Source organism: Microcaecilia unicolor, chromosome 3, assembly GCF_901765095.1.
Source record: "Microcaecilia unicolor chromosome 3, aMicUni1.1, whole genome shotgun sequence".
Lineage (NCBI taxonomy): Eukaryota > Metazoa > Chordata > Amphibia > Gymnophiona > Siphonopidae > Microcaecilia > Microcaecilia unicolor.
In genome coordinates this window covers 309,915,703-309,943,327 of record NC_044033.1, presented here as the reverse complement: position 1 = coordinate 309,943,327, position 27,625 = coordinate 309,915,703, and the positions used below count along the sequence as shown (strand labels likewise).

The 27,625-nt window shown below is 43.9% G+C and overlaps 1 protein-coding gene across 2 annotated transcripts in view; it reads right to left on the bottom strand.

Annotated features, from left to right (window-relative positions):
* PPP1R1A (protein phosphatase 1 regulatory inhibitor subunit 1A) overlaps positions 1–27,625 on the bottom strand; it is a 176,859-nt gene that overhangs the window by 66,649 nt on the left and 82,585 nt on the right. For both annotated transcript variants that reach the window (XM_030198307.1, XM_030198306.1), the window contains exon 2: positions 5,552–5,612. In XM_030198307.1, coding sequence (XP_030054167.1) covers positions 5,552–5,612 — 61 coding nt within the window. The remainder of the gene's footprint in view (positions 1–5,551; positions 5,613–27,625) is intronic.

Here is a 27,625-nt window from a genome sequence, read left to right as displayed (position 1 = left end):
TTTTAAACATGGCCTCCTAAACCCCCAAGTGGGCCCAGTGGCATCATAAGGAGGTGCCCCAGGGGATTTCAAGATTCAATCTGTGCACTTAGTTTACTCCCCCAACCTAAGCTCCTCTCCCGAAGCATCCGTTTTTGAGCAGTTAAATATAGCCACTTAGTAGAACTTGATGGCTTTATATAAGGAGGAATAAAGTGTTTTATAGCCACTTAGTGGTATTTAATGGCTTTATATAGGGAGGAATAAAGTGTATCAGAAATATAACTGCGTCATTGCATTAAAACTGTCTGCATCCCTCAGGGGTACAAAACTGTTATTCCCAGCGATGGAGTAACAGGTTACATGGTTAACAGTAGATGTGATATTTCTGTTTAGCCAGCAGAGGGCAGCATATAAACGTACATAAGGGCCAGGAGGTGTTCTTGGCTCCTAAAAAAGGAAAGAAAAAGGGGATGAGAACAGAATGGTAACCTCAGTTATCAGAGCCTGGTTTAGGCCTCAGATCCTCTGAAAAGAGACAAAGTGGAAAGAGGTAGTAAAAGAGCCTGAGAAGTCCAAGACTGAAAATATTCATCAGTGTTCTTGGTTCCATCAAGGAGTGAGAGGCTACGTAAAGAAGGGCCTGGCAGTGACAGAAGAAGGATAGACCCTTTTGCAGAGACTGTAATAAATTTTCTGGGTTCCCCAAGATAAGAGAGAAGCTTGGGAGTGGGGGGAGTTTAGAACCGTGCTACACATTCCAAGTTCAACTATACACCTTTAAGACCTATAAGGTCCTTTCAAGGATCATCACTATCTGTACCTTCATCAAAAGAAACTGTACAATGTGATACTACTACTACTTGACATTTCTAAAGCGCTACTAGGGTTACGCAGCACTGTACAATTTAACATAGAAGGACAGTCCCTGCTCAAAGGAGCTTACAATCTAAAGGACAAATGTACAGTCAGTCAAATTGGGGCAGTCTAGATTTCCTGAAAGGTATAAAGGTTAGGTGCCGAAAGCAACATTGAAGAGGTGGGCTTTGAGCAAGGATTTGAAGATGGGTAGGGAGGGGGCATGGCGTAAGGGCTCAGGAAGTTTATTCCAAGCATAGGGTGAGGCGAGGCAGAATGAGCGGAGCCTGGAGTTGGCGGTGGTGGAGAAGGGTACTGAGAGGAGGGATTTGTCCTGTGAGCGGAGGTTACGGGCGGGAACGTAAGGGGAAATGAGGGGCTGCAGACTGAGTGCATTTGTAGGTAAGAAGGAGAAGCTTGAACTGTATGCGGTATCTGATAGACTACCTTTACTTCAGGAAGCAGGTGAAAGCCTGGCTCATCTCCCTGGCCTTTAATACAAAGGGTGACTGACTATAACTTATTCTGCACATGGACTAGCTTGCTACACACACTGTAACTTTGATCAGTTCCTTATTTCTTGCTTAACTATACAACGAACTTGCCTCGAGTTTAGCTAACCATCTAATTACCCCAATAACTCGGTACCACACATCTTGTTCCCATCGTATATCTGCTCTTGGTCGCTCAGCTATATGGTAAGCCGTATTGTAGATAATCTTTAGCATCATATCTATGTTAATTGAATGTTCTAATGCATGCTTATTAGGTGTATCATTAGTATTATGCTAACATTGTATTATATCTCTGGTATTTGAATTTCAGTGCTGTTAAATATGCATATTTTTGATACTGTTTCATGCTAGATCTATTATTAGGTTTCAATTTACTGTTTTCAAGTTTACCTAATTTATTGTATTTTATGTTTATTCTTGGTTATTTTACTATTGTTATGCTGTTAACAAAATTGTAAGTTTTATGTTAAACTGTACCTGCTGTACATCGCCTTGGGTGAATATCGCCATAAAGGTGGTTAATAAATTCCAATAAATAAATAAATAAATAAATGCATAACTAGATTTAGGTACAGCAGAGCTGCCAAGTCTCCCACATTGTTTGGAAGACATCCACTTTGGAAGGCCATCTCCTGCCTCAAATCAAGAAACTCCCACAGAACACAGGAGACTAAGAGCCAATCAGACAATGTATTCTCTGTCTCTACTTGTAGGAGGAGTAGCCTGAGAACCAGGGGAATTGGGTTTGATTCCCACTGCAGCTCCTTGTGACTCTGGGCAAGTCACTTAACCCTGCATTGCTCCATGTACAAAATAAGTACCTACATATAACATGCAAACTGCTTTGATTGTAACCCAGAAAGGTGGTATATGAAATCACAAATCTCATAACTGACACTTCCTGCTGTAAGATCACCACAGGTGTGGCAACCAGATATAAAGCTGGCAAAGAAGTGTTTGAATGGGGGTGGGACATAAGCTGGGTAGGAGTGTGGCCCAAAACTTCCTGCTTAAAAATTGCTTCCCCTTGACATCTTTGGTATAGGTAATCACACACTAACTCAGTCAAGAAATTTTATTGGACAGACCTGACAGTCTGCATCAGCAGGCCCGTGCCAAGGGTCTGTGCCGCCCCCCCCGCAGACGAACAGTTGGCGCTCCCCCCCCGCAGATGAACAGTTGGCGCGCGCGCCCCCCCCCGTGAAGATGATCGCGGCGCGCCCTGGGGGCCTTTAAATCTTTTACTTGCAGTCGCAGCAGCGTCTGTGAAAGTGGAGCGCTGCCGACGTCTCCCTTCCCTTCGCGCTGTTGGTTCCCTCAGTGTCCCGCCTTCTTCTGACGTCAGAAGAAGGCGGGACACTGAGGGAACCAACAGCGCGAAGGGAAGGGAGACGTCGGCAGCGCTCCGCTTTCACAGACGCTGCTGCGACTGCAAGTAAAAGATTTAAAGGCCTCGGCGGCGCGGGGCGAGGGTAAGCACCGCGGCGGCGCCCTCCAGAGGTGGGCGCCCTCCTGCGGTGCTTCCCCCGCTTACCGCATCGGCACGGCCCTGTGCATCAGATGTATAGTGTTCTAGACTGTGATTATTTATTTATTAAAAAAAATTATAGACCACCTAAAACTAGGTAGTTTCTAATAAAACATTCATAATCCATTACACTTTATAGCACAAAACAATACATAGCAGAACACACCACAACAAGGTCCCCACAATATCAGAAAAATAGTCAAAAAATGCAGCCTTAAAAAGCCTAGTATTCAACAATTTTTTAAACTGCACAAGACTATCACAAAGACGAAACTGTACAGGGAGAGCGTTCCATAATGAAATTTCCGCCAACACAAATGTAGAAGCCCTTGTATTGAGCCCTAGAACATCAGTGCACCTAATGGGAAAATTGAACTACTACAAATCTATACAGACACTCAATACCAACAGAATACCTGACTGGTCACACATGCAGAAAACAGATAGACCCCTCTTGTAATACAGGATAGATCACCACAAACTAAAATTAGAAATACACAAACAAAATTTAACCTGAAACCCAAGGTGCCAGACTTTGCATGCAGTGCAACACCATTTCTTTTCTCTCTTCCTGTCTTCTTTATTTCCTCCCTTACATTCATCTCTGACTGATCTTTCATGCTCAGCTTGCTTCTATTTATTTTTCTACTCTCAAGCCACTCTAATATCATTAGAGTCGAGGGAGGTGAGTCCCACTGCAGAGGAGGTCGGAGGAGTGGCACCTCTGCTGGGACATGAAACATCTCTTTCCCCTCCCTCTGGTTCCAACATTCCTCCGTGTCCAGCGTTGGCTGCTTCACTGGGTGGGGGGCCCCACAGGCTTCCAGAAGTGTAGCAGGTGAGGCTCCCAGCGAGGGACCAGCGTTACAGCAAGGCAACCTAGACAGTGGGACTCTAGGGGTGACTGGAGTCTCTGTTATTTCATCAGAGGTGAATTTGGAGAAAATTTGGGCGATGCTTCAGAGGATTGACTCAACACTTGTGATATCCTCTGAAGCGTCGCCCAAATCTTCCCAACACTTGTTAAGATTTTGTTAAGACTGTTGAGTCAGTTAAAGAAGATCTTCCCAGTCGGGTCAAGCAATTCAGGAAGATGTGAAACAGCTTCAAGAGTTTAAGTTTGCTTCAGTTAAAGATAAATTAGCTCGCCATAAAAAGATTGAGCAGGTAGAGAATGTTAATAGGCGTTTAAATCTCTGCCTTTTGAACTTTCCTAAAATCCCCAGGATTTTGCCTTTGGATTTGTTCAAAAGATACTTGATAGAAAATTGGAAAATACCACAAGACACTATTCTTCCTCTTAATAAGATATACTATTTACCTAAGAGTTCCCGGGGGGAAAAGGAAGGTGAAGGTGGGGAGGATATAAATAATGGTGTGAATAATATATCTTCTATTCTGGAACAATCTATAGAAAATGCTACTGAGAGAGCTACACTTCTTGTTTCCTTTGTTTTTGAGCAAGACTTGAATGCTGTTCTAAGACTTTATTTTAAACATTCAAATATATTTTTTGGAGGGAAAAAAATTTGGATTTACCCAGATGTTACCAAGTCAACCCAAGAATGGAGAAATCTGTTTTCAACTATGAGACAGGAAACGTTGAATCTAGGTGGGACTTTTCTCCTTGCATACCCTTGTATATGCTTGGTCCGATATGGGGAGACTAAATATGCATTTCATTCCCCTGAGCAATTAAAGGCTTTTCTAGAGTTAAAAAAAGATAACTTGACAACGTTGGAAATAAAAGTTTAGGAAAGGAGATAATCACACGAAGCTTTTACTTTATTTATATGGCTATGCTAATTTTGTATTAGTATATTAATCTCCTATATTTAAGGTGACACTCCCTGATCGATCGTGGTCTAAGAAAGTTTAAACATTTGCCTTTATGATATTATTGTTTTGTTTCTTACTGTGTTTCTAAATAACAAGAGTTTTTCCTGTGAAAAGGTTGTAAAATTAAAAAAAAAAAAAAAAAAGAGGGATATCAGCTACATAATCTTGCAAATTTCAGCATCAGGTATGGACTAATTACATCTTTAAAAAACGTGAAACGTTTAAGAATAAAGAAGTAACTGACCCCAGAAATCAGATCTTCCACTTTAGGTATCTGCAGGTTTTAGGCTGTAGAACATAAAAAGCTGATGTTGTAAAAGCAATTACGTATTCCTATTCGACTGACCCTGTAGTAGACAGAATGAACGTTGGCCCTCCAAACTTTTATAGCCTTTATCTCTGTTATTTGTAACCCCACTTTTGGTACCTTTTCGCTCACAGGTCACATATTTAAAGAAAAGTATATAAGTACATATCTGGCATGTAGACACGTATGTGCGTGCATTTTGCACATTTATATATAGAACTGGCATATAATGTTAACACCTACTTTATAGAAGTATCTCCAAAATGCACATAATGGTCTTGAAAATTGTTCTCCCTAATTCTGCAGTTGCACATCCTACAGACACAAACCTATTTAGCAACACTCGCACACAGTTTGGTTTCATCGTATTAGTTTCAGGCTCTAATGTATAAGGGGTCCTCATCACAGGGGTAAAGGAAGACATGTGCACAAGCCACATTTCCTACGGTTTACCTCACCAGCCAGTGCTGGTACAAGGTACATGGCTTGAATCATTGAGAGCAGGCCGCAAATGTGTGTCCTTACCTGGTGAGGATTGGTCTCCGCTGAGCACTAAGGTGGCAGGTGTTGGGCGACGTCTTCGAATCTGCAGAAATAAGAAAGGGACATTTTAGATCAATCTCTACCTTATGGGGAAAAAATCTTTTATTTATTTACTTATTACATTTGTGTCCCACATTTTCCCTGCATAGCAGTAGGCTAAATGTGGCTTACAGGTTCCAGAGAGGAGAGTACCAACTCCGGGAATATATACAGAGTGGAAAATAGAGTAACAGTATGTGCAAGGAAGCTGATAAGGTTCCGGAAAAGAGAATACAACTCTGGGATGAATATATAGTAGCATATAGAGAGAAGTAATCCCAATGAGGCTGATAAGTCTCCGGGGATGGGACTACAGCTTCTAGTGAGCAATACAGAGTAGGATAAGGGTAGAAGTACACTTAATTATAACTGGAGTGGTAAAATTCGTACAGTATGAAGTAATATGATTATGTGGAAGGGGTATTGTTCATTTCTTAATTCGACAGATGTGATGCATTGTTCATGAATTAGTTCATGTCTGCTGGGTAGGCTTTCCGGAAGAGGCGAGTCTTGAGGTCTTTTCGGAATTTTAGATGGGTGTTCACAGTTCTAATGTTTCTAGGTAATGCGTTCCAGAGCTGAGTGCAAATATAGGAAAAGCTGGATGCATATGTTGATTTGTATTTTAGTCCTTTACAGTTTGGGTAATGTAGATTTAGAAAAGTACTTGATGATTCGATGATGTTTCTAGTTGGTAAGTTGATAAGTTCGGTCATGTAGATTGGGGCCAGGCCATGGATTATTTTGTGGACCAAAGTGCAAATTTTGAAGGCTATCCATTCCTTGATTGGTAGCCAGTGCAGTATTTCACGTAGGGGTTTAGCACTTTTGAATCTTGTCTTTCCAAAAATGAGTCTAGCTGCCGTGTTCTGCGCGGTCTGGAGTTTCCTCAAGATCTGTTTTTTGCATCCCGCAAATACGGCGTTACAGTAGTCAACATGTGATAGTACCATTGTTTGAATTATGTTAAGGAAATTTTCCCTTGGGAAGAATTGTTTGATTTGTTTGAGTTTCCACATTGATTGGAACATTTTCTTCATGGTGGCAGAGGCTTAGGTTGGTGTCAATAGTAATTCCAAGGATCTTCAGTTTGTCCTATATTGGGAGAATATGTTCCGAGGTTTTTATGGATGAAGGGAGGTTTGTTTTGTGGTAAGAAGAGAGAATAAGGCAGTGAGTTTTTTCCTTGTTGAGTTTCAGAATGCCCATGCCCAGGCATCCATTAAGCTTAGTCTTTATTGCAACAGAGATTTCTGTTGGATTAGCGTTGAACGTGGTGGGAGGCGGGGCTGGTGGTTGAGAGGCGGGGATAGTGCTGGGCAGACTTCTATGGTCTGTGCCAGAGCTGGTGGTGGGAGGTGGGGCTGGTGGTTGGGAGGCGGGGATAGTGCTGGGCAGACTTATACGGTCTGTGCCAGAGCTGGTGGTGGGAGGCGGGACTGGTGGTTGGGAGGCAGGCTGGGCAGACTTATACGGTCTGTGCCAGAGCCGGTGGTAGGAGACGGGGCTGGTGGTTGGGAGGCGGGGATAGTGCTGGGCAGACTTATACGGTCTGTGCCCTGAAGAGGACAGGTACAAATCAAGGTATACACAAAAAGTAGCACATATGAGTTTATCTTGTTGGGCAGACTGGATGGACCGTGCAGGTCTTTTTCTGCCGTCATCTACTATGTTACTATGCAAATGGTGATGATATCCACATACAGAAAAGGATTAAGATTTTGCTTGTGTAGGGCATGAGCAAGGGGGATCATCATCAGATTAAATAATATGGGGTACTCCGCAGTTGGTACTCCATGATAGTGATACGTTTGAGTTTGCTTTTACTTGATAAGATCTTGTGGTTAGGAAACCTTTGATCCATTTGAGTATATTCCCTCCTATGCCTATCTTGTCGAGTATTCTTACCCCTTCCACATAATCCTATTACTTCAAACAGTACGGATTTTACCACTCCAGTTATAATTAAGTGTACTTCTAGCCTTATCCTATTCTGTATTGCTCACTAGCAGCTGTAGTCCCATCCCTGGAGACTTATCCGCCTCATTGGGATTACTTCTCTCTATATACTACTATACAGTGGGGGAAATAAGTATTTGATCCCTTGCTGATTTTGTAAGTTTGCCCACTGACAAAGACATGAGCAGCCCATAATTGAAGGGTAGGTTATTGGTAACAGTGAGAGATAGCACATCACAAATTAAATCCAGAAAATCACATTGTGGAAAGTATATGAATTTATTTGCATTCTGCAGAGGGAAATAAGTATTTGATCCCCCACCAACCAGTAAGAGATCTGGCCCCTACAGACCAGGTAGATGCTCCAAATCAACTCGTTACCTGCATGACAGACAGCTGTCGGCAATGGTCACCTGTATGAAAGACACCTGTCCACAGACTCAGTGAATCAGTCAGACTCTAACCTCTACAAAATGGCCAAGAGCAAGGAGCTGTCTAAGGATGTCAGGGACAAGATCATACACCTGCACAAGGCTGGAATGGGCTACAAAACCATCAGTAAGACGCTGGGCGAGAAGGAGACAACTGTTGGTGCCATAGTAAGAAAATGGAAGAAGTACAAAATGACTGTCAATCGACAAAGATCTGGGGCTCCACGCAAAATCTCACCTCGTGGGGTATCCTTGATCATGAGGAAGGTTAGAAATCAGCCTACAACTACAAGGGGGGAACTTGTCAATGATCTCAAGGCAGCTGGGACCACTGTCACCACGAAAACCATTGGTAACACATTACGACATAACGGATTGCAATCCTGCAGTGCCCGCAAGGTCCCCCTGCTCCGGAAGGCACATGTGACGGCCCGTCTGAAGTTTGCCAGTGAACACCTGGATGATGCCGAGAGTGATTGGGAGAAGGTGCTGTGGTCAGATGAGACAAAAATTGAGCTCTTTGGCATGAACTCAACTCGCCGTGTTTGGAGGAAGAGAAATGCTGCCTATGACCCAAAGAACACCGTCCCCACTGTCAAGCATGGAGGTGGAAATGTTATGTTTTGGGGGTGTTTCTCTGCTAAGGGCACAGGACTACTTCACCGCATCAATGGGAGAATGGATGGGGCCATGTACCGTACAATTCTGAGTGACAACCTCCTTCCCTCCGCCAGGGCCTTAAAAATGGGTCGTGGCTGGGTCTTCCAGCACGACAATGACCCAAAACATACAGCCAAGGCAACAAAGGAGTGGCTCAGGAAGAAGCACATTAGGGTCATGGAGTGGCCTAGCCAGTCACCAGACCTTAATCCCATTGAAAACTTATGGAGGGAGCTGAAGCTGCGAGTTGCCAAGCGACAGCCCAGAACTCTTAATGATTTAGAGATGATCTGCAAAGAGGGGTGGACCAAAATTCCTCCTGACATGTGTGCAAACCTCATCATCAACTACAGAAGACGTCTGACCGCTGTGCTTGCCAACAAGGGTTTTGCCACCAAGTATTAGGTCTTGTTTGCCAGAGGGATCAAATACTTATTTCCCTCTGCAGAATGCAAATAAATTCATATACTTTCCACAATGTGATTTTCCGGATTTAATTTGTGATGTGCTATCTCTCACTGTTACCAATAACCTACCCTTCAATTATGGGCTGCTCATGTCTTTGTCAGTGGGCAAACTTACAAAATCAGCAAGGGATCAAATACTTATTTCCCCCACTGTATATTCGTCCCAGAGTTGTATTCTCTTTTCCGGAACCTTATCAGCTTTCTTGCACCTACTGTTACTCTATTTTCCACTCTGTATATATTCCCAGAGTTGGTACTCTCCTCTCCAGAACCTGTAAAACACATTGAGCCTACTGCTATGTGGGAAAATGTGGGATACAAATGTAATCTCTCTATACAAAAGGCACCACCAACGTTCTATGAAGCCTCCAGCCGGAAGTGTGAAGGGGGAGAGATATCTGGTCTCCCCATGAGTGTCTGTCCCGCCCTCTCTGTAACACAAACAGTCAGTGAAGGAAAACACAGCAAAGCACGATCAAATTGCTCTCTCTGTAACAGTGAAGGACTCAGAGGGGGGAGGGGAGAGAGGGCAGAAGCCCTCACTATCTCTGTAACATAAACACAGCACAGCAGGAAACTTAACACTGAAGGACTCGACTCCGAGGGGTGGAGGGGACAGAGAGGACAGACAGCACAGGGGAAGGGAGAGAGAGCAGAGGGCAGGGACACACACACTCCCACATGCACACAGAAGAAAACCTTGCTAGCCCCCGTTTCATTTGCATCAGAAACGGGGCTTTTTTACTAGTAAATAAATAAATAGTATAGTATCATGTGAGCCACATTTGCTATTTTAACGTACTCATCAAAATCTTCAAGAACTGCGATTGTCCAAAGGTCAAATGACAATGACTAACCTCTTGGTAATTCCTTAAAATTTCCTAGCAAAGGTAAGATTTGAGAGATAAATGATTAATTCCTTGTCCATAACAGGCAGTTTCCACTTGTTCCTTTATACCTCCAAGTCAGTGAGAACTATGGCTGGGATCTGGTGTCATTATCCTTCCTTTGGTATACCCAGGGTCTCCCCCCTCCAACATACCAAATTGAGGGGCCCTTTTACTAAGCAGCGGTAGGGCTAATGCGCGGGTAGTGTGCAACAAACTGGCACTACCGCAAGGCTAGCACAGGCACCCTGCGGTAGTTTTGAAGTTGGCGCACAATGTTTCCCGCGGTAGAAATAATTTTCTATTTTCTACTGCAGGGGGCGTTCCCGGCGGTAATTGGCAGCGCAGTCACATTGATGCATGCTGCCTGATTACCGCATGAGTAGCATGTGAGCCCTTACTGCTAGGTCAATGGGTGGTGGTAAGGGCTCAGGCAGTAAATAGTTGTGCGCTACTTGAAATTTAGCGCATGGCCATTTACTGCCCTGTTAAAAATGCCTTTTTTTTCCCAGCCATGGTAAAAAAAAATGGCCCAGCGCATGCCAAAAACACACGCTCACACTACCACAGGCCACTTTTTATAGCAGCTTAGTAAAAGGACCCCTAACTGCAGTAATTGTTCAAAGCCAGGAGCTATACACCATGGTTCCTTCTGGGACTGTGCAACATGAAATCTGGCCACTAGGTGTCACCGTCAAGCAATAACCATGACTCATTCCTCCACCAGGAGCTGTGAACACCGAATCCACAGCATCCCATCCCTAGCAAATCTGAGGAGCAGCTCAGGAAGTGAATCATGTAACTTCTGCATGGTAATGTACTGCAATTGCTACCTGAGCCACTATGCTGGCCTAAGAAGGCAATGTTCAAACACTGCAGACCAATAAGTGCATCTTTGAAAATCTGGGTGGTGCACTAACGTGGATATTTTTGTACAGGGAGCAGGTACGATGTTTGTCCCATAACGTATGGGTAATGATTTGAAATGGAATTACAATGTGTACTTTCCCTCCCCAGAAAACTCTACCCACTTTTTTAATGCATGTAAAAGTACTTATTCACCACAAAAGATGGGCTAGAATGGGGACAATTGAACCCAAGATCATAAGGGTTGTTCTACTGGGTCAGACCAAGAGCCTACTAGCTGAGAATCAGGCTGCAAAACTTGCTAGCCAAGTATCCTGTTTCCAACAGTGATCAGTCCAAGTACGTGCCACAGACTCAGGAATAAGCAGTGAGTTCCCCAACTCTATTTTAATAATGAATTTATAGACTTTTCCTCCAGGAATCTGTCAAACCCTTTTTTAAATCCAGCTACATTAACTGCTTTTCCTCTGGGAAAGAGTTCCAGAGCTTAACTATACCCTGAGTGAAAAAACAGATATCCCTATTTGTTTTAAATATGGTACTATGTCACTTCACGGAGTGTCCCCTATTCCTTGTATTTTTGAAAGATGTTATGTCAGTAAATTTACTCAAGTAGAATGTTTTCAGTATGTCCCTAAGTCCCCGATGATCAGAAGCAAATGCAGGCACTACAGTCCATTAGCCACGGACTCTAGCGCCCGTGTTTGACTGCAGTCTAGGATCAGAGCCGGTGTGCATGTGAAACAATGCGCTCGCCGGATCTGACTGCTAATTGCATACAAATGGGCATTGTTCCCGCTGCAAACCCCACACCAGCTTGGAGTTTGCGTTAGGGTTTGGAGCAATGAGGGAGATCAACAGAAGAGGTTTGAGAGGTCTGAGATTTTCTCCCAGACCTGTCAAACCTAATCCCACCCCCCCTCAAACACAAGGCCAGGAGCTCCAATGGACCTCTAGGCCCCTCGCCCTCTAAACACTAAAAAGAGCTTGAACTTAAACAGTAACATTGCATGGTCTACTGCTTCAAATGCAGTGGAGATGTCAAACTGAAGGATTGTCTAAACCAACCTCTCCTCCTCCCCCATTCTCTATTTCTGTGGATAACACTCTCATCCTTCCTGTCTCATCAGCTCATAACCCTGGGGTCATCTCCGACTCCTCCCTCTCTGCACAGTCTCCCACTTAGCCATCTCTCTCTTCAATCTGTTCAAAATTCTGCTGCACGACTAATATTCTGCCAGTGTCGTTATTGTAGTTCCGCCCCTCACGCCTGGGTGCGATGCATGATAAAAACTGGGTTCCGGTTAGCCTGATGTTAGTAGTCGTGGCAGCTTTTCCAGAACACAGTAACCAGGAATGAGGAGAGGACAACAAAAACTAACCTAGTCTTTAGTTCTAAGAACCAAAGAGGAAAAATAACTAAATTCAGGATTTATCCCTAGTACTTTGAGACAATAAGGCAACTTAGATTTTCTGAAACAATGTAACAAATTTATTTAACACATTGTTATGTCTTGTAAAGTAAGCAACAACTGTATTCCTCTTTACATCAGAACCCCCAAATGTTAACTTTGAATCCTTACAAACATGTACTCCATTCACAACTTTAATTTACTTATTTTCTCTCTGCAGGAGCCTCCTTTATCCTTAAAGAATACTTATTAGATAAGTATCCTCTAAACAGTTCATTCATAACTGTCTCAAACTTAACATGAAATATATTTTCTTTTGCTATAACCTTTAAGAATTGATTCTTTGGGTATTATTTCTTTTAGTCACAGATATCTCCAACAGCTCATCCACTTTCACTGAAGAACAAGGTAAGTATTATTTTCTTTCGACTTTCCCTTTTTCCCTTCTTGTCTTTTCCCCTTTTAGATTTTCCCTGCTTTCCCAAAGTCACTTAGCTGATGCAGGTTCTCTCTCGTGGGGGCCCGTGTTGTTTTCCGGAAATCCGACAGTCCGGTCCAGTATAAAGCTTCTTCCTAAACCTTTCACTTAAATAACTAAGATGAAAGCAAAACCCTGCCTATCCTGTATTTTGAACTGCCAATTTAAAACTATTGGGAAGTATTACCAAATACTGTGACCAATGTAATCTAACAAAATAAAATTAACCAAAATTCCCTCTCTCTGTAGGTCCTTGCTATTTTTTTTATTTTCCTAAGCTGTGAAAGAGTAACTGACAGCCTTTACTCATATGCACCACTCTCAACATTCCGTCATCAGCTCACTGTGTCAACATTCCATCACCTTTCTCCACTTTACTTCCCTAACATTTACCTAGTTTACCAAAATTCTTTCCCTGTTTCCTATTATTTAATTCATTTAAATATTCCCTTACCACAATCACCCTGTTCTCATCTGGCTTTCATTTAAACACTTCAACTTATTTCCCCCTGCAATTCATTCAGCAGTTACCCAAAATTCCCAAAGTAAGCAGAAATCAATTTAAACCTCTCCCCAGTCACACCTTCACTCACCCACTCTTCCTTTAATACCTTTACTGTCACCCAAACTCACTCCAATAACTCTTATTTTCCTCAAATTCACCTCTGCCTCTCCCACTCAGAGCAGCACCTCCACTCACTTCAGCTGTCAGACCCACTCTGCCAACTGCCAGCTGCTGTTACCAAGCCAACAGAAGCTCAGGTCTCAGCCAATTCCAAGGACCTATGCTGCTGGCCACAACGGAACTCTGGGACTCAGGTAATTTTATTTATTTTATTAACCCCTAGGTTACATTATGCTCATATTAGCCCTCTCCTCAAGTCACATCACTGGCTTTCTATCCGTTTCCGCATACAGTTCAAACTCCTCTTATTGATCTATAAGTGCATTCACTGCAGCTCCTCAGTACCTCTCCACTCTCATCTCTCCCTACATTCCTCCCCGGGAACTCCGTTCACTGGGTAAAACTCTCTTATCTGCACCCTTCTCCTCCACTGCTAACTCTAGACTCAGTTCCTTTATCTTGCTGCACCATATGCCTGGAATAGACTTCCTGAGCCAGTACGTTAAGCTCCATCTCTGGCCGTCTTCAAATCTAAGCTAAAAGCTCACCTTTTTGATGCTGCTTTTAACTCCTAACTTGTTCACTTGTTCAGAACCCTTATTTTATCATCCTCACTTTAATATTCCCTTATCTCTTGTTTGTCCTGTTTGTCTGTCCTAATTAGATTGTAAGCTCTGTTGAGCAGGGACTGTCTCTTCATGTTCAAGTGTACAGCGCTGCGTATGTCTAGTAGCGCTATAGAAAATGATAAGTAGTAGTAGTAGTAGTAGTAATTTTGAGGAGGCACCCGCAGATAAGGGGGCAGGGCTAGCGGTTCCACTGGACCACCAGGTCTTTTTAGTATTTGGGGGGGTGGGCTTAGGTTTGACAGGTCTGGGAGAAAATCCCAGACCTGTCAAACTTCTTCTGCTGTTTGACAGGTCCGGGCTTTTTTTTTTTTTTGACAGCCCGGATCTGTCAAACAGGCTGTACATACTGCAGCAGGACATGTTTATCCACTCCTACTCTAGCTGAGATAATATATAATCACCTCTCTGACCTCATGTGCAACTTTCTTTGAATTAGTCATCTTACTTTCTAACTTCTCTTACTCTCCCTGTCTGTATGTTCCATCTTTGCTTATACCCTGCACTGTCAATTAAAATGTTCTATTATGTATTGTGTTGACACTGTAAATATGCCATACTTTGTCATATTATTTGAATATTTTATTGCTGTAATTGTCTATTGCTTATGCTTGATTTATTCCTACTGTACACCTTCTTGAGTCAATTCCTTCAAAAAGGCAGTAAATAAATCCTAATATAAAAATAAACAAACAACTTTTGCGGGAGGATTGTGCCTTCCGACAGAACTACCCCTATGATCAAAGGTGATAACGCGCCTAAATTTGCATGCTATTAGTTCTGATCATAGTGGTTTTAATGCCCTGCTCTGTTCCAGCACTAATTTTAGAGAGCTGTTTGGAACAACACAGGGCTTCTGATCACCTGCACCGAAATTGGCAACAGGCCTAAATCTTTCCCACCTGTAGCTGTGGTTGGGAAAGATAGGTGTGTGGTGTGTGTGTCAGGGCTGCCGAGAGAGACAGTCGGGCCCCGGGCAGAACCGGACCTCTGCCAACCACCTTTCCCCACTTGCACTGCCCCTTCCCCTTCACATCGCCACTCCCACATGCCTGCCCCCTTACCTCTCCGTCTTTGCCTCCAAGGGGGGGGGGGGGGCCCAGGCCGGCAAACCATTTCCTACGTGCCTACTCCCACGGTCTGTCCTCTTCTGCTCCCGTCTGTGCCTGGAGTCAGGACCAGGATGATTGCATTAATGCGATGTTGTGCTAATGCAATATCCTGGTCTTAGGTGGCACAGAGGAGCAGGGGAGGATAGACCTGAAAGCAGTTAGCAAGAAGAAGATTGCCAGCACCAGGCACCTCCCCCCCTCCTTGGAGGCTGGGCCCGGGGAATTTTGCCCCCCCCCCCCCGGCCCCTCTCTCGGTGGCCCTGCTGTACCTGTTCTGTAGTGGGTCAGAGTTTGTGTAGGGAATGTGTATTGCTGTTGCCTGTGCTGTGCTGGATCTGTTCCATCTCTCTAAACACTAATATTTATTGTAGAGTTTATTTTGGCTGTAAACATGCCATTTTATCTAATTTGATTTTTCAACAATAAACTGGATATTTTCACTGCAAATAAGTTAATTGATGCAAATACTGTGGATATAGTCGTTTAGGTGCAAGCTGAGAGTAAGTAGGTTAATTGAGATTTAAACCTTGCATTATTGCAGCAGGGAGCTTTCTATTAGAAGCTGCCAATCTAAAGAGAATTGGCACACAGTTCCTAATCCATCACATGGTGTCCCATTAAAAAAGACCAAGTCCCATTCCAGCCTTTTCCTCAGAGTGCAACAGCCGTGCTCTCTCCCCCCCCCCCCCCTCCCAACCCCAGTTGTTTTGGCTCAGTTCATGTTGCCCCAGGTCACTGGGATTGAAGCCAGTGTGTGAGGAATGAATCCTGTCAGCATGTTCAGAAATATTCCAGGGTGCAGGAAGACTCCCACTGAGCAGCTGGTACAAAGTGTTTACTTACAGTTAAGCCAAACAAGGAAGGTGGGCTAGAGGGGAAGAGGACACGCCGTTTGGAAGAAGACCCAGGTCTTCAAACAGCATGCCATCTTCCCCACAACGAATTCGAACTAAGCCACGCATTAGACAGTGCACTGAGTTTCAGTGTAGTATTCTAATGCACATGCTAAAAAGATCGCTTACTCTCAATGCAGTAAACTTATGACTTGCAAATTATCACTTTGTTAGTAAATATATACTAACAGAAAAAAAATGAGCACGGTTGAGCACAGTTTTGAAGGACAGAGCACAAGGCTACTTGGTCCAGGATCCCTCTGGCTCAGGCAGGGGCGTATCTGCGTGGGGCCACAGGGGCTTGGGCCCCCGCAGATTTCGCCCTGGACCCCCCTACCTTTGCTGGCGGGGGACCCCAACTCCCTGCCAGCCGACGTCTGCTTCCTCCTGCCTTTAAAAATATTCCTTCAGCTGGCGGGGTCTTCTGTTCTTCTTCGTCCTCCGTGGCGTGCTATTCATTCAGAGAGCTGCAATCCAGTTTTGGAGTCTGACGTCGCTGCACGTTGTACGTGCAGGACGTCAGACTCACAGAAACAGAGTCTGTGAGTCTGACGTCCTGGAAGTACAACGTGCAGTGACGTCAGACTCCGAAAGTGGATTGCAGCTCTTTGAATGAACAGCACACCACGGAGGACGAAGAAGAACTTGAAGACCTCGGCTCAGTTGGCGGGGGTTGGGGTCCCCGCCAGCTGAAGGAATATTTTTTAAGGCAGGAGGAAGCGGACATCGACTGGCGGGGGGTTGGGGCCCCCGCGCCAGCAAAGGTAGGTGACGGCGGCAGGGGGGTCGGTAAAGGCGGCAGCAGGGGGGGCTATAATGTGCCCCCTCACTCTGGCCCTGACAACCCCTACCGCTGAACCTCAGATACGCCCTTAGGCTCAGGCAACCCAGCTCAGGGAGGTCCTCAACTAAAGAACCTCTAATGCAGTGGCACTCCCTTGTGAACAAAGAATATTAGATCCTGAGGGTGTGCCCTCCAGCAGCATCCTCTTCCTCAGGTCACCATCTTGCAAAATGGCAGCATCTGGCCCCTACTGGTTCATTAGGACACACTGCTAAGGTTTAGTTTGCCCAACAGGAGAGTTCTTCCCTTATATGTTAGGGGTCATGCACCGAGTCCTGAGCTGGAGTAAATATTCAGCACTGCAAAGAAAGTAAAAGACCACACCTGAATTTACATCAGAAAGAATTACAGATTTGGCCTTTTGCATACCCACCGTGCTACCTTTTGGTGTAGTGGTTTTTCTTCAGAGTTTTCTGTGCTATAAAATCTTACTACATTGAAGATTAGTGTGCTATCATGCCAGTGGATATTACAGCTCATAACATTGCCCCAATTGTCAAAATAGGGCTCAATATAAGAAATATATATAGGGAAGAACCAATGAATGCAGCTAAAAAAGCTTTCCATCCTACAAATATGCCTGTGTTTCATTTCCTTCTCTTTCAGGACGTGGAAAAGTAGCCTAGTGGTTAGTGCAGTGGGCTGAAAACTTGGGAGAACTGGGTTTGATCCCCACTGCAACTCCTAATGACTCTGAGCAAGTCACTTAACCCTAAATTGCCCCAAGTACAAAAAACTTAGTTTGTGAGCAGGACAGAGAAAGTACCTGCAAATAATATATGTAAACCACTTTGGTTGTACCACAGAAAAGCAGTATATCAAATCCATGATCCATTTCTCTCCATCCCCTTTCCTCAGATGCTTTATTATGTAACATAGTGACGGCAGATAAAGACCTCAATGGTCCATCCAGTCTGCCCAACAGTCACATTCATTCTCAATTCTAGAGTATATCAACAATGAACATGATATTATATACAGTACTTGATCGCGGTGTTTCTGGGTCATAGACCATAGAAGTCCACCCGGCTCTGTTCTTATTCTTTATAGCATTTTCTATACTGCCTAAACTGACACACAGAGCTAAGCAGTTTACATTAAAAGTATTAAATGTAAGAGGACCCCAATAAAAGATAGGAAAGAGGGGAGAAGTAGACAATGTTCAAAAAAAAAAAGACAAGGGAAAAACCCATAGGGTAATTAGAAACTAAAGCAGAAGAGAGGTTAAAAAGGAAAGGAAAAAGGGCACCAGGACTCTGTCATCACCCCATCATCACAGTCCTAAAGCCTACTTGAACAACCATGTCTTGATTCCAGTTTTAAATTTGGGAAGGGGAAAACTCACTACAGATATCTAACGGATGGGCAGCCCAAAATTTGTTGTTTCATTTTGTTTTTCATGTTGTGTGCTTTGTTCGCTTTGTTTTTTTTTTTTTGTGGTTAGGCATCATTTTCGTTTTGGGAGCAATGTTATTAAGTGGGTGAGCTCTTTGCAAACAATGCGCCCTTTGTGTACTGAGTGTGCACTATTATTAGTGAATGAATAACAAAACTGTTGTGTTTTTTTTTCTGCTTGTTCTTGTTTGTTAACGACATGCAGCAACATGGGATATGTTGTTGCAAACAGCCCATCCTAAAAGTAAGACCTTCAGGATAGCAACAGAGTGGGGTAATGGAGCTGAAGAAGTGAAAGTTGTAAATGGAAAATGAACAGAGCAGATCGTTAACAAGCAAAAAAAGGTTTATTATTGGAAAACAAATTGCACAATATGTATACACACAAACAGCCCGACACAGGCCGTGTTTCGCCCAAAAGGGCTGCTTCAGGGGCTATACGATAGTCCTTCGTTATCAAATGTAAGGACAAATACGAAAAGTCCTACCTATGGAATATAGAGAAGACCTCTTTGATCTGAAAAAAACAGCTGGATCAGAGATTTCGGAGATATGTGACTGAAGTATTGACTCCAAGTCAGCAGTTTATGTTTTGGCATCTCTGATCCAGCTGTTTTTTTCAGATCAAAGAGGTCTTCTCTATATTCCATAGGTAGGACTTTTCGTATTTGTCCTTACATTTGATAACGAAGGACTATCGTATAGCCCCTAAAGCAGCCCTGTTGGGCGAAACACGGCTTGTGTCGGGCTGTTTGTGTGTATACATATTGTGCAATTTGTTTTCCAATAATAAACCTTTTTTTGCTTGTTAACGATCTGCTCTGTTCATTTTCCATCTTGGAGTTTGCAGACCGTCTGCCTTTGTGCTTTCTTGGACCCTCCCTTTTGGGCATTTTTGAGCCTGAAGTGAAAGTTGTGACAGAAATTAAAAATATTTCTTTTGGTTGGAAAATTCTAGACAAGCGAGTTCCCATCCACCAACAGCGGCATTAGGAAATCAATGTCTTAAGCCATAGTCACAGGCACTGCATGAGTACTGAGCACCCTAGATGAATCTTCAGCCTTCCAATCACCTCAATGATCCTCTAGGCTCTGAGCCTCCCCCCACCCTGTGATTTTGATTAACTCAATAATCATAATTACCCCAGTAAGAACCATTCCAGAATGACATAACTGGACCTCACGCTTTTAAACTTTGTTTTCTGGTAGTGTATATATAGATATATTTGTACCTGGCTATGACTTATTTGAAGACTGTATGTTGTCCCTTTGAGTAAAAGTATAGGTTGATGGTTCTTGAGTTTGTGGAACTGTCAGAATCTAATGGTTTACTTTGATTACAGCAGCTCTTGGCCTCCCCCCTGGAAGGTGACACCTCATGCTAACTGCCGTGTCTGCCTAATGGTTAACACCAACTGATTGTTAACCAGGAGATAATCTTTTATAACAACCGGAGTAATTAAATCTACTCATACAAAAAACTCCAGTATTAAAGATAAGTACCACTATATTTTTTATTGCTTCCGTATGAATTCATACAGTAAGCAATCCCAATATATACTAAAATCTAAACTGATTTTAGGGGAACTGATAGTAGGAGCAGTAGATCTGGCCTGAAGGTGTTTTTTGACTACCTGTTCACTCATCACCTATACTTGGACATAAAAGAACTTATCCGCTAGTGTCTTCGGTAGCGATATCTGGTTCCGGGTTAGCGCCTAGGTGTATCCAGCATAGTATTGCTGTACGGCGCTAGACAACAAGAGGATTTTGTAAGCTGGAACAGCTGAGTTTAACAACTGTAAAGTGTATGAACATTTATGATAGATCATTGGGACTTTCAGTTTATGTTCCAGTACTATAACAGTGTATGAAATTATAAGAACATGTGAGATGGAAATATAGGTTTTGTAAATGTATACAATGTTGGAGTTCAGGGGGTAGGTGTTTCAGTGAATGGGTATGAATGAGTAAAAGGTTTAGATTTTGGGATTGCTTACTGTATGAATTCATACGGAAGCAATAAAAAATATAGTGGTACTTATCTTTAATACTGGAGTTTTTTGTATGAGTGCCTAATGGTTAAGCCAGGTGTGACCATTACCACATATGATGGTGGTGTTACATGAGAACAGTGAGGAAATGACACCGACAACTGGCATTCCTCTCCATTCTCACTGATCATTGTTAACTCTAGCATCCTACAGTATGTCACATCATTGTACCACAATTAGCATCTACAATATAACAGCAAACAAAGGAAAGATATGATTTCTCATATAATCAAACAACCACACTGTACTGTTGTTTCCAATCACAGTCATAGTTCTTTACTTCAGTCACTATATTATCACACAGATACTAGATATAAAAAAATGACTTTTCATTACTTAATTCCCTACACCCCATCTTGAACCTTATGGTAATCTCAATCAAATATGCTACATATTCCATCGCTTCGGCAATTAAATTTTGTCTCCATCTGCTCTAAAGCATTCAGTGTCATGGGGGCCAACTCTTTGGAATGCTCTTCCAACACATTTACAATTAATGAGCTCATATATGTATTTCTGTTCAACCCTCCAAAACTTTTCTGGGATGCCTGTAATACATGACTGCAGTGATCTGGGTCCTACCCGAGGATTCCTGCACACTCCAGCTTTACAAATTTGTTACTAACTAACCTTTGTACTTCCCTCACTGTCCTATTTTGAATGAAAAATTATGTCCTACCTGATAATTTAATTTCCTTTAGTTGCAGCAGATGAATCCAGAGATTTGTGGGTTGTAACCATCTACCAACAGGTGGAGATAGAGAGCGTTAAACTGAACTGTCTTATACAATATAATATGTTCCTTGGTCAGTCAGTATGTCTCATAACAAAGTAGAAGGAAATAGAATTATAACATTTCTCCTTCCCCCACAGGGAAAAGTGATAAAGCAAAAACTGCAAACACATAAACCGATCACAACAGTCCATCTAAAATGTAAAAATGCAGCAACAAGTTCCAACAGAGAGAACTAATCGATAGGAACTGCCGGTAAAACAGGGTGAGCCTCTGGATTCATCTGCTGCGACTAAAGGAAAGAAAATTATCAGGTAAGACATTATTTTTCGTTCCTTAGCATCAGCAGCAGATGAATCCAAAGACTTGTGGGATGTAGCAAAGCAGTCCTTAAGTAGGGTGAGAACATGAAGTTCCCGTGTATTTCACTGATATTCCAAGAGATGCATCCGACCAAGCTGAGACATCCAAATGGTAGTATCTGGAGAAGGTGTAGAAGGAAGACCATGTCACTGCCCCATATATTTCTTCCAGGGAGAACAGATGGGCTTCTGCCCAGGAAGTCACAACAGTTCAGGCAGAATGCGCCCAAAATCTGTCTGAAAGTGGGCTGCCTGCTAGTAAAGACGCGGACATGATAGCCTCCTTGACCCACTGAACAATTGTGACTTTAGAAGCATTACCTTTTGGGATCCCAAGCAAAGCATGACTAACGGAACCTGTTGGTCACTTCCAGATAGTGCAGGAGAACACAGCTGGAGACCCAGAATAGGAGCTGCATCCAGATGAAACCAGGAGCTTGTGAGAGATCATCCATCTGTATGCTGGAGACAGAGAATACTGACTTACCAAGGAGCATTCCGTCCTATAAGACAGTTCAGTTCAGCGCTCTCTATGTCCACAACCCACAAGTCTGGATTCGTCTGCCGCTGACGCTAAGGAAATGGAGTTCCTTGTACCCCCTTCTCTTTCATTTTTTCTTCCATTATTTTATTAATTTTAAATTGTAAACTGCTCAGAAAGTTCCTTACTCCAGGGCAGTATATCAAGTTTTTAATAAACCTGAAACCATTGTACTACGTCACCATATCTCTCCCTAATATTCCTAATGTCCACTATCAACTTAACTGTCCCTAGATTCAATTTACAGAATTTTGGCCCAATATTTAAAGGAATTATGCTCCTAACTTCGGGAAATTTTACTGAAGCATGTAAACTCCTTGATGGGTGTTTAGCACATGCTAGCAGGCTACCGCAGAAGACGTTAAAGTGTTTTGCAGTAACTTGCCTTTTTGCACACACTAACCAGCACATGACCTATTTTTCAAAAATATTTTTTGAAGAGGGTGTGTTATGGGTGGAGAGTGGGTGTTCCCATGTTATCCAGCTAATGCATCATGATTAGTGCGCGATAACTGGATAACACAGGAGTTAAGGCGGGAGTGCCTAGCGCCTCATAAATAGGATACAATAACTGCTCCCGTGTTAACTGTGCAGCTTCTGCTCGCTAATGGCAACATTAGTGCATGACTTGTATTACAACATTAAAACACCTTCCAGTCCTGCATGTCCTTCAACACTATACCCCCTTCCACTGGCAGGGTAGTTTCATGGTGACTGTCACCACCTAAGTGTCTACTTAGGCAGCTTCAACTTCTCCAAGTACTCTGGAGGAACAGGATACAGGCAAGATATTGCCTTCGCCACCCACAGACCCCCTGGATGTAGCAAACAATAAAGGAGGAAAACTCCTCCTTCTGAAAAATCCTACCATCGGATCATCCAGCTCCAAGGCCAGGAGTTCACTTTCCTCCAACTTCCCCTCCAGGGCAGAATGTCCCACTCTGCCAGACAGGGCCGGCTCAGAGCAAGGAGGGGAAGGGAGGGTGGGGGGTCCAATGGCTTATGTGGAGCCCAGAGCAAAACTGAATGTGGGGGAGGCCCAATACAATTTCAATTCAAGGATAAAGAGCAATTTTATTAGTCAGACTCAGTGTAGATCTGTGTTTCGGCACAGAGGCACCTGACTCAGGAGTCGTCAAATCAGTCCAATGCTGTTCCTTGTGACCATGATTCTTTGAAACTTGCAATTTAATTGCAGTACACAATATTATGGTCTGTTGGTATTTGCATTACCAAGGACACTATTTTTTAAAGTTTTTTTCACATGCCTATAAAGTGTCTGCTTGAGTTTATGTACACTGATATCCACATCCATCTGGATTTGTTGACTCCTGAGGCAGGCACCCCCTCACCGAAACGCAGATCTGCGTTGAGTCCAGCTAATAAAATTGCTTTTTATCCTTGAGTTGGACTTGTAATGGTCCTCTCCTACTTTCATTTTTGCTCTGTGCCTTGATTCATAAGGGTATTCTTTTCTTTTTTTTGTTTACGTGAGATCCCAACAGCTCCCAAACATAGCTGGTGAGACAGTGGAAGTGGATTATACAGGGAAGCCTGCAGAAGATTAGTGAGAGGAAAATGAAGAGGGCGTACATCTTAAGATGTCACAGCAGCTCCCTTGGAAAGGCATGATGCTCTGACAGAGCATGCTGTCCATGTCCACTTGCAGAGTCCTGGTCCAGGAATCACACAGGTTCCTAAGACTGACACCACATAGAACTGCCACTGAAACCCTGCTGGCCCACCAAAGATTCTTAAGCAAGCTGAGAAAACATTCTGATCTTAGGAGTGCCCCTGAAATTGTTGTTGACAAGTTGTTTTCTCAGCATGCACTTACACCACATTTTTGTTCTTGATGTTTGATGGCCTTTTGTACCGTGAATTATTTATCTTTATTCTCTAATGTCACAACAGCTGCTAATGTTAGCAAGAACAAAAAAACCTTGTTTGCTCCTTTCCTCCATAAAATTACTATTTTTCTGCCAATTCTGTCTTCTAAAATGCAGTACCGGAATTTAGTGGCACGTAGGAAGTGACCCAGAAGCTGCAGTTAGATGACTGAGCAGCAGAAGAGGAGTGCAAGAGCACTTGAATCTAAGATGCTAGAAAATTAAAGCTGAAGGCTAGATTTATGAAAGAATGCTATCAAATTAACATGCATCATTTTACAACAAATCCCATATTATATATATACTAGCCATTAAGCCCGTAAAAACGGGCGAGTATTGCAGCCCTCCTCTCTCCCCTGGCCTCACCCCATCCACCGATCCTCCCCCCCATATCCAGCAACCCTCCTCTTTCCATTGGCCTCCCCCCTCCCCCCATGTCCAGCAACCCTCCTCTCTGCCCTGCTCTCACCCCATGTCCAGCAACCATGCCCTCTCCCCCCTGCCCTCCCCCCATGTCCAGCTACCCTCCTCACCACCGCTCCCTCCCCTCTCCGTGCCGGGCCCCCTGCACTGACCTGACAGCACCTCTCAACTCCGTGTTAAAGCGCTACAGGCAACAGCAGATCGCTCTGCTGCTGCCTGCAGCACTTCCACACGGAGGTGAGAGGTGCTGTCAGGTCAGAGCAGGGGGCCCGATACGGAGGGGGCTGGGAGCAGCAGCGGGGATGGGGGGAAGGTGGAGGTTGGTTCGCGCGATGTTTGTTTCCAGGCGGCGGTGGCCAACAGTCTGACTCCGTTTCCCTCTCTGTTCGGCCCTCTGACGTCATGACGTCTTGACGCCAGGGCGGGACAGAGAGGGAAGTCTGTACTGCGCATTTGCAGGTGAGTCGGTCACTTGCCGTTTATATGTTTCATATATATATATATATATATCTTTATTGAGACCTAGTTAATTATAAGGTATGTTAACTGTTAGCATGTGCTAACGTGGTGGCGCAGTTTGGTAAGTCTAGCCCCGAGATGTCTTCCAGAGGATTTATTTTTTCTTTTCTGGCCTCCTTTATCCTTCTGGTACAATTGGACCTAGCCTCTACTAGGCTCCAGTGCTACAGGTTAGGGGCGTAGCCATGGGTGGAATGCTTTGCACTGGTGCTAGCAGGGCTTCGGCGGCCATTTTGCTAGCGCATGAGTCAGGGCTGGCAGGACTCTCTTTTCCCCTGGCTCTCTGTTTGGCGCTTCTCTTCCCCGTTCAGCTGATTGGGGGGGGGGGTTCCATCTGCATTGGGGGTTTCCCCTGTTTCTTTGGCAACGGCTCTGCTTCTGCAGGGGGGGGGGGGGGAAGAAGGAAGAATGTAACAGCATGGGCAGGGGTTGCTCCTGCCTTCCGACCTCTTCACCCAGCTCCTGACTCGCAGAAAAATAGTCGTGGTGAACCCATCCCCAGTGTGTTTCACCAGTACATCCAGAAAAGGTAATTCAAAATAATCCATGTGTAAGGTGAACTGGATACAAGGATGGCATCCATTCAAAACGGAAACGTACTGGTGCAGCTCTGATTCACCACCCTCTCAGAGTAGAAATATGTCATCAATATAGCGGACCCACAGGCACATATTTTTATAAAGTGCAGCAGTATACACATATCTTTGTTCAAAAGCCCACATGTAAAGATTAGCCACCGAGGAAGCCATTGTGGCTCCCATCGCAACTCTGGAGGTCTGTTGGAACAGGGTATCCCTGAATTTAAAAAAAAATTTCATGGCAAGACTTGCCAAGGCTATGATAAAAGAGGTAGGGACCTGGCAAGGCACCTAGTATCAAAAAAAACAAAACAAAAACCTAAGACTTCCAAGGCTTCATCCTGTGGAATGAGGGTGTAGAGTGACATCACATCAAGGGTTGCCAAGATGGAACAGTGGGCTTTAGAATCATGAGCCACTAATTTCTGCAAAAAGTGTTGTGTGTCCTTAAGATAGGATGCTCCTTCCATTACCAAAGGCTGTAAAAAAACAGTCCACAAACCTAGACAGGGGTTCCAAAACAGATCCTCGACTGGAGATGATCGGTCTTCCAGGAGGATGAATTAGAGTCTTGTGGATTTTAGGAAGAGTATAGAAAACAGGAACCTCGGGGTGGGAGGTGTTAAGAAAATGGAATTCCTTCTGAGTTAACACACCACTAGCATATGCTCCACTGGTTAAATGAAAAATACGTTCCTGCAAATCAGGCGTCGGGTCAACAGTCAATTCTCTGTAATCCGACTTGAAGTTGTCTGTTGATTTCAGCAATGTATTGAACCTGTGACCGTCCCAAGTACTGTGATTGTGTGCACTCTCTGTAGGGGGGTTTGGGGTGTTTTTTGCTAGTAACTGTATGTTTGTTTGTCTTGCCCGCAGAAATAGGCCTGTCACCAAGACCCTGAAGCAGCAGCGCGAAACGCTGGCCACCGTCGGCTTGGGACAAGAGGGTGAAGATAGTAATGGCACAGCACATGATCTCGTAGTGCTTACAACAGAAAGTACCGACTTTAAAAGATAAGTGTCTGTATGATACTACCATTTCGACATTTGGGGTATATATATGCTTGCTGTCCCTCCGGTGAAATACAGTAAAGCAGGAAAGATTGTAGTTTCGAGTAATGTCTCAACACAGATTATATTAACAACTAAAGAAGTAACATCAAATTAAAAGAAGAGTAAGAAGGTTTTTTTGGCCGCCGATATGGATCTGTTTAGGCTGCTCTGGTAATATCTGATTATCTATGAGCTCTTTGAGGCCTTTTTTCCTTCCAGGTCTGAAGCCGAGTACCCATATATAGTGGGAGCCATAGGCCATATATATAAACCAATCCAGACATTTTTGGTCTGTGGAAGTTTTTGTATACTGTAAACTTAAGTATTGGACATTTTTAATAAGAACTTGGAATAAATCTTCTTGTAAAGAAACTTGAGTAGAAGTGCTAGGCACGTGTTCTGGTTGTATAGGTTGAATGGAATTTGTTATAGATTGTGGAGACAAATTTGGTGAATTTAAAAGAAGAACTTCCTCATTCCTAGAATGAGAAGATGAAATGAACCATGAAGTCTGTCTATTTAATGACCTTGAATTAGATGGTAATCTAGATGGTGGAGTTGGAGGTGGAGTGCCATGTTGATTTTTGGCAGCATTGAAATGAACTTTATCTGCGCTTTCGAAGGTGAGGCGCTTAAGTTCAATGCCAGGGAGTGACGGAGGGCGGTTCCGGGACCCCCCCCCCCGGAGGCCTGGGCCCGGGGAATTTTCTCCCCCCTGGCCCCTCCTCTCGGCAGCCCTGGGCTTCTGGGTCAGCCAGCAGCAGAGCAGCAATTCTCTCTTACATGCTGCCAGCAACCTTTTGAAACGTGCTGCGGTGCCATGATACTCCTGATGCTGCATGGGGCGGGGGGGTTGGAGAGAAGATAAAATTGTTGGGCTGCTTGGGCATGGGAGTGGGGGGGGAGGGAAAGAAAAGAGATGCTACACAGGGGGGTGTAGGAGTGAAGGAAATTGTTAGGGAGTGGAAGGGAGGAAGACATGCATGGGCGAGTAGAAGAAAGGGATCATTAATGGGATATGGGGGAAGAGAGAGGGATAGTTGTTGGATGTAGGGTAGGGTGGGGAGGGAAGGGAAGAAGGGGTGAATGACAAAAGAAGGAGAAATGTTGGACCTGGGAGGGAGGGGAGGAAAAGGTACTGCACAGGGGAGAGAGGGATAAGGGAGAAATGTTACATGGTGGTGTCGGGAAGGGAGAGATGCTGCAAGG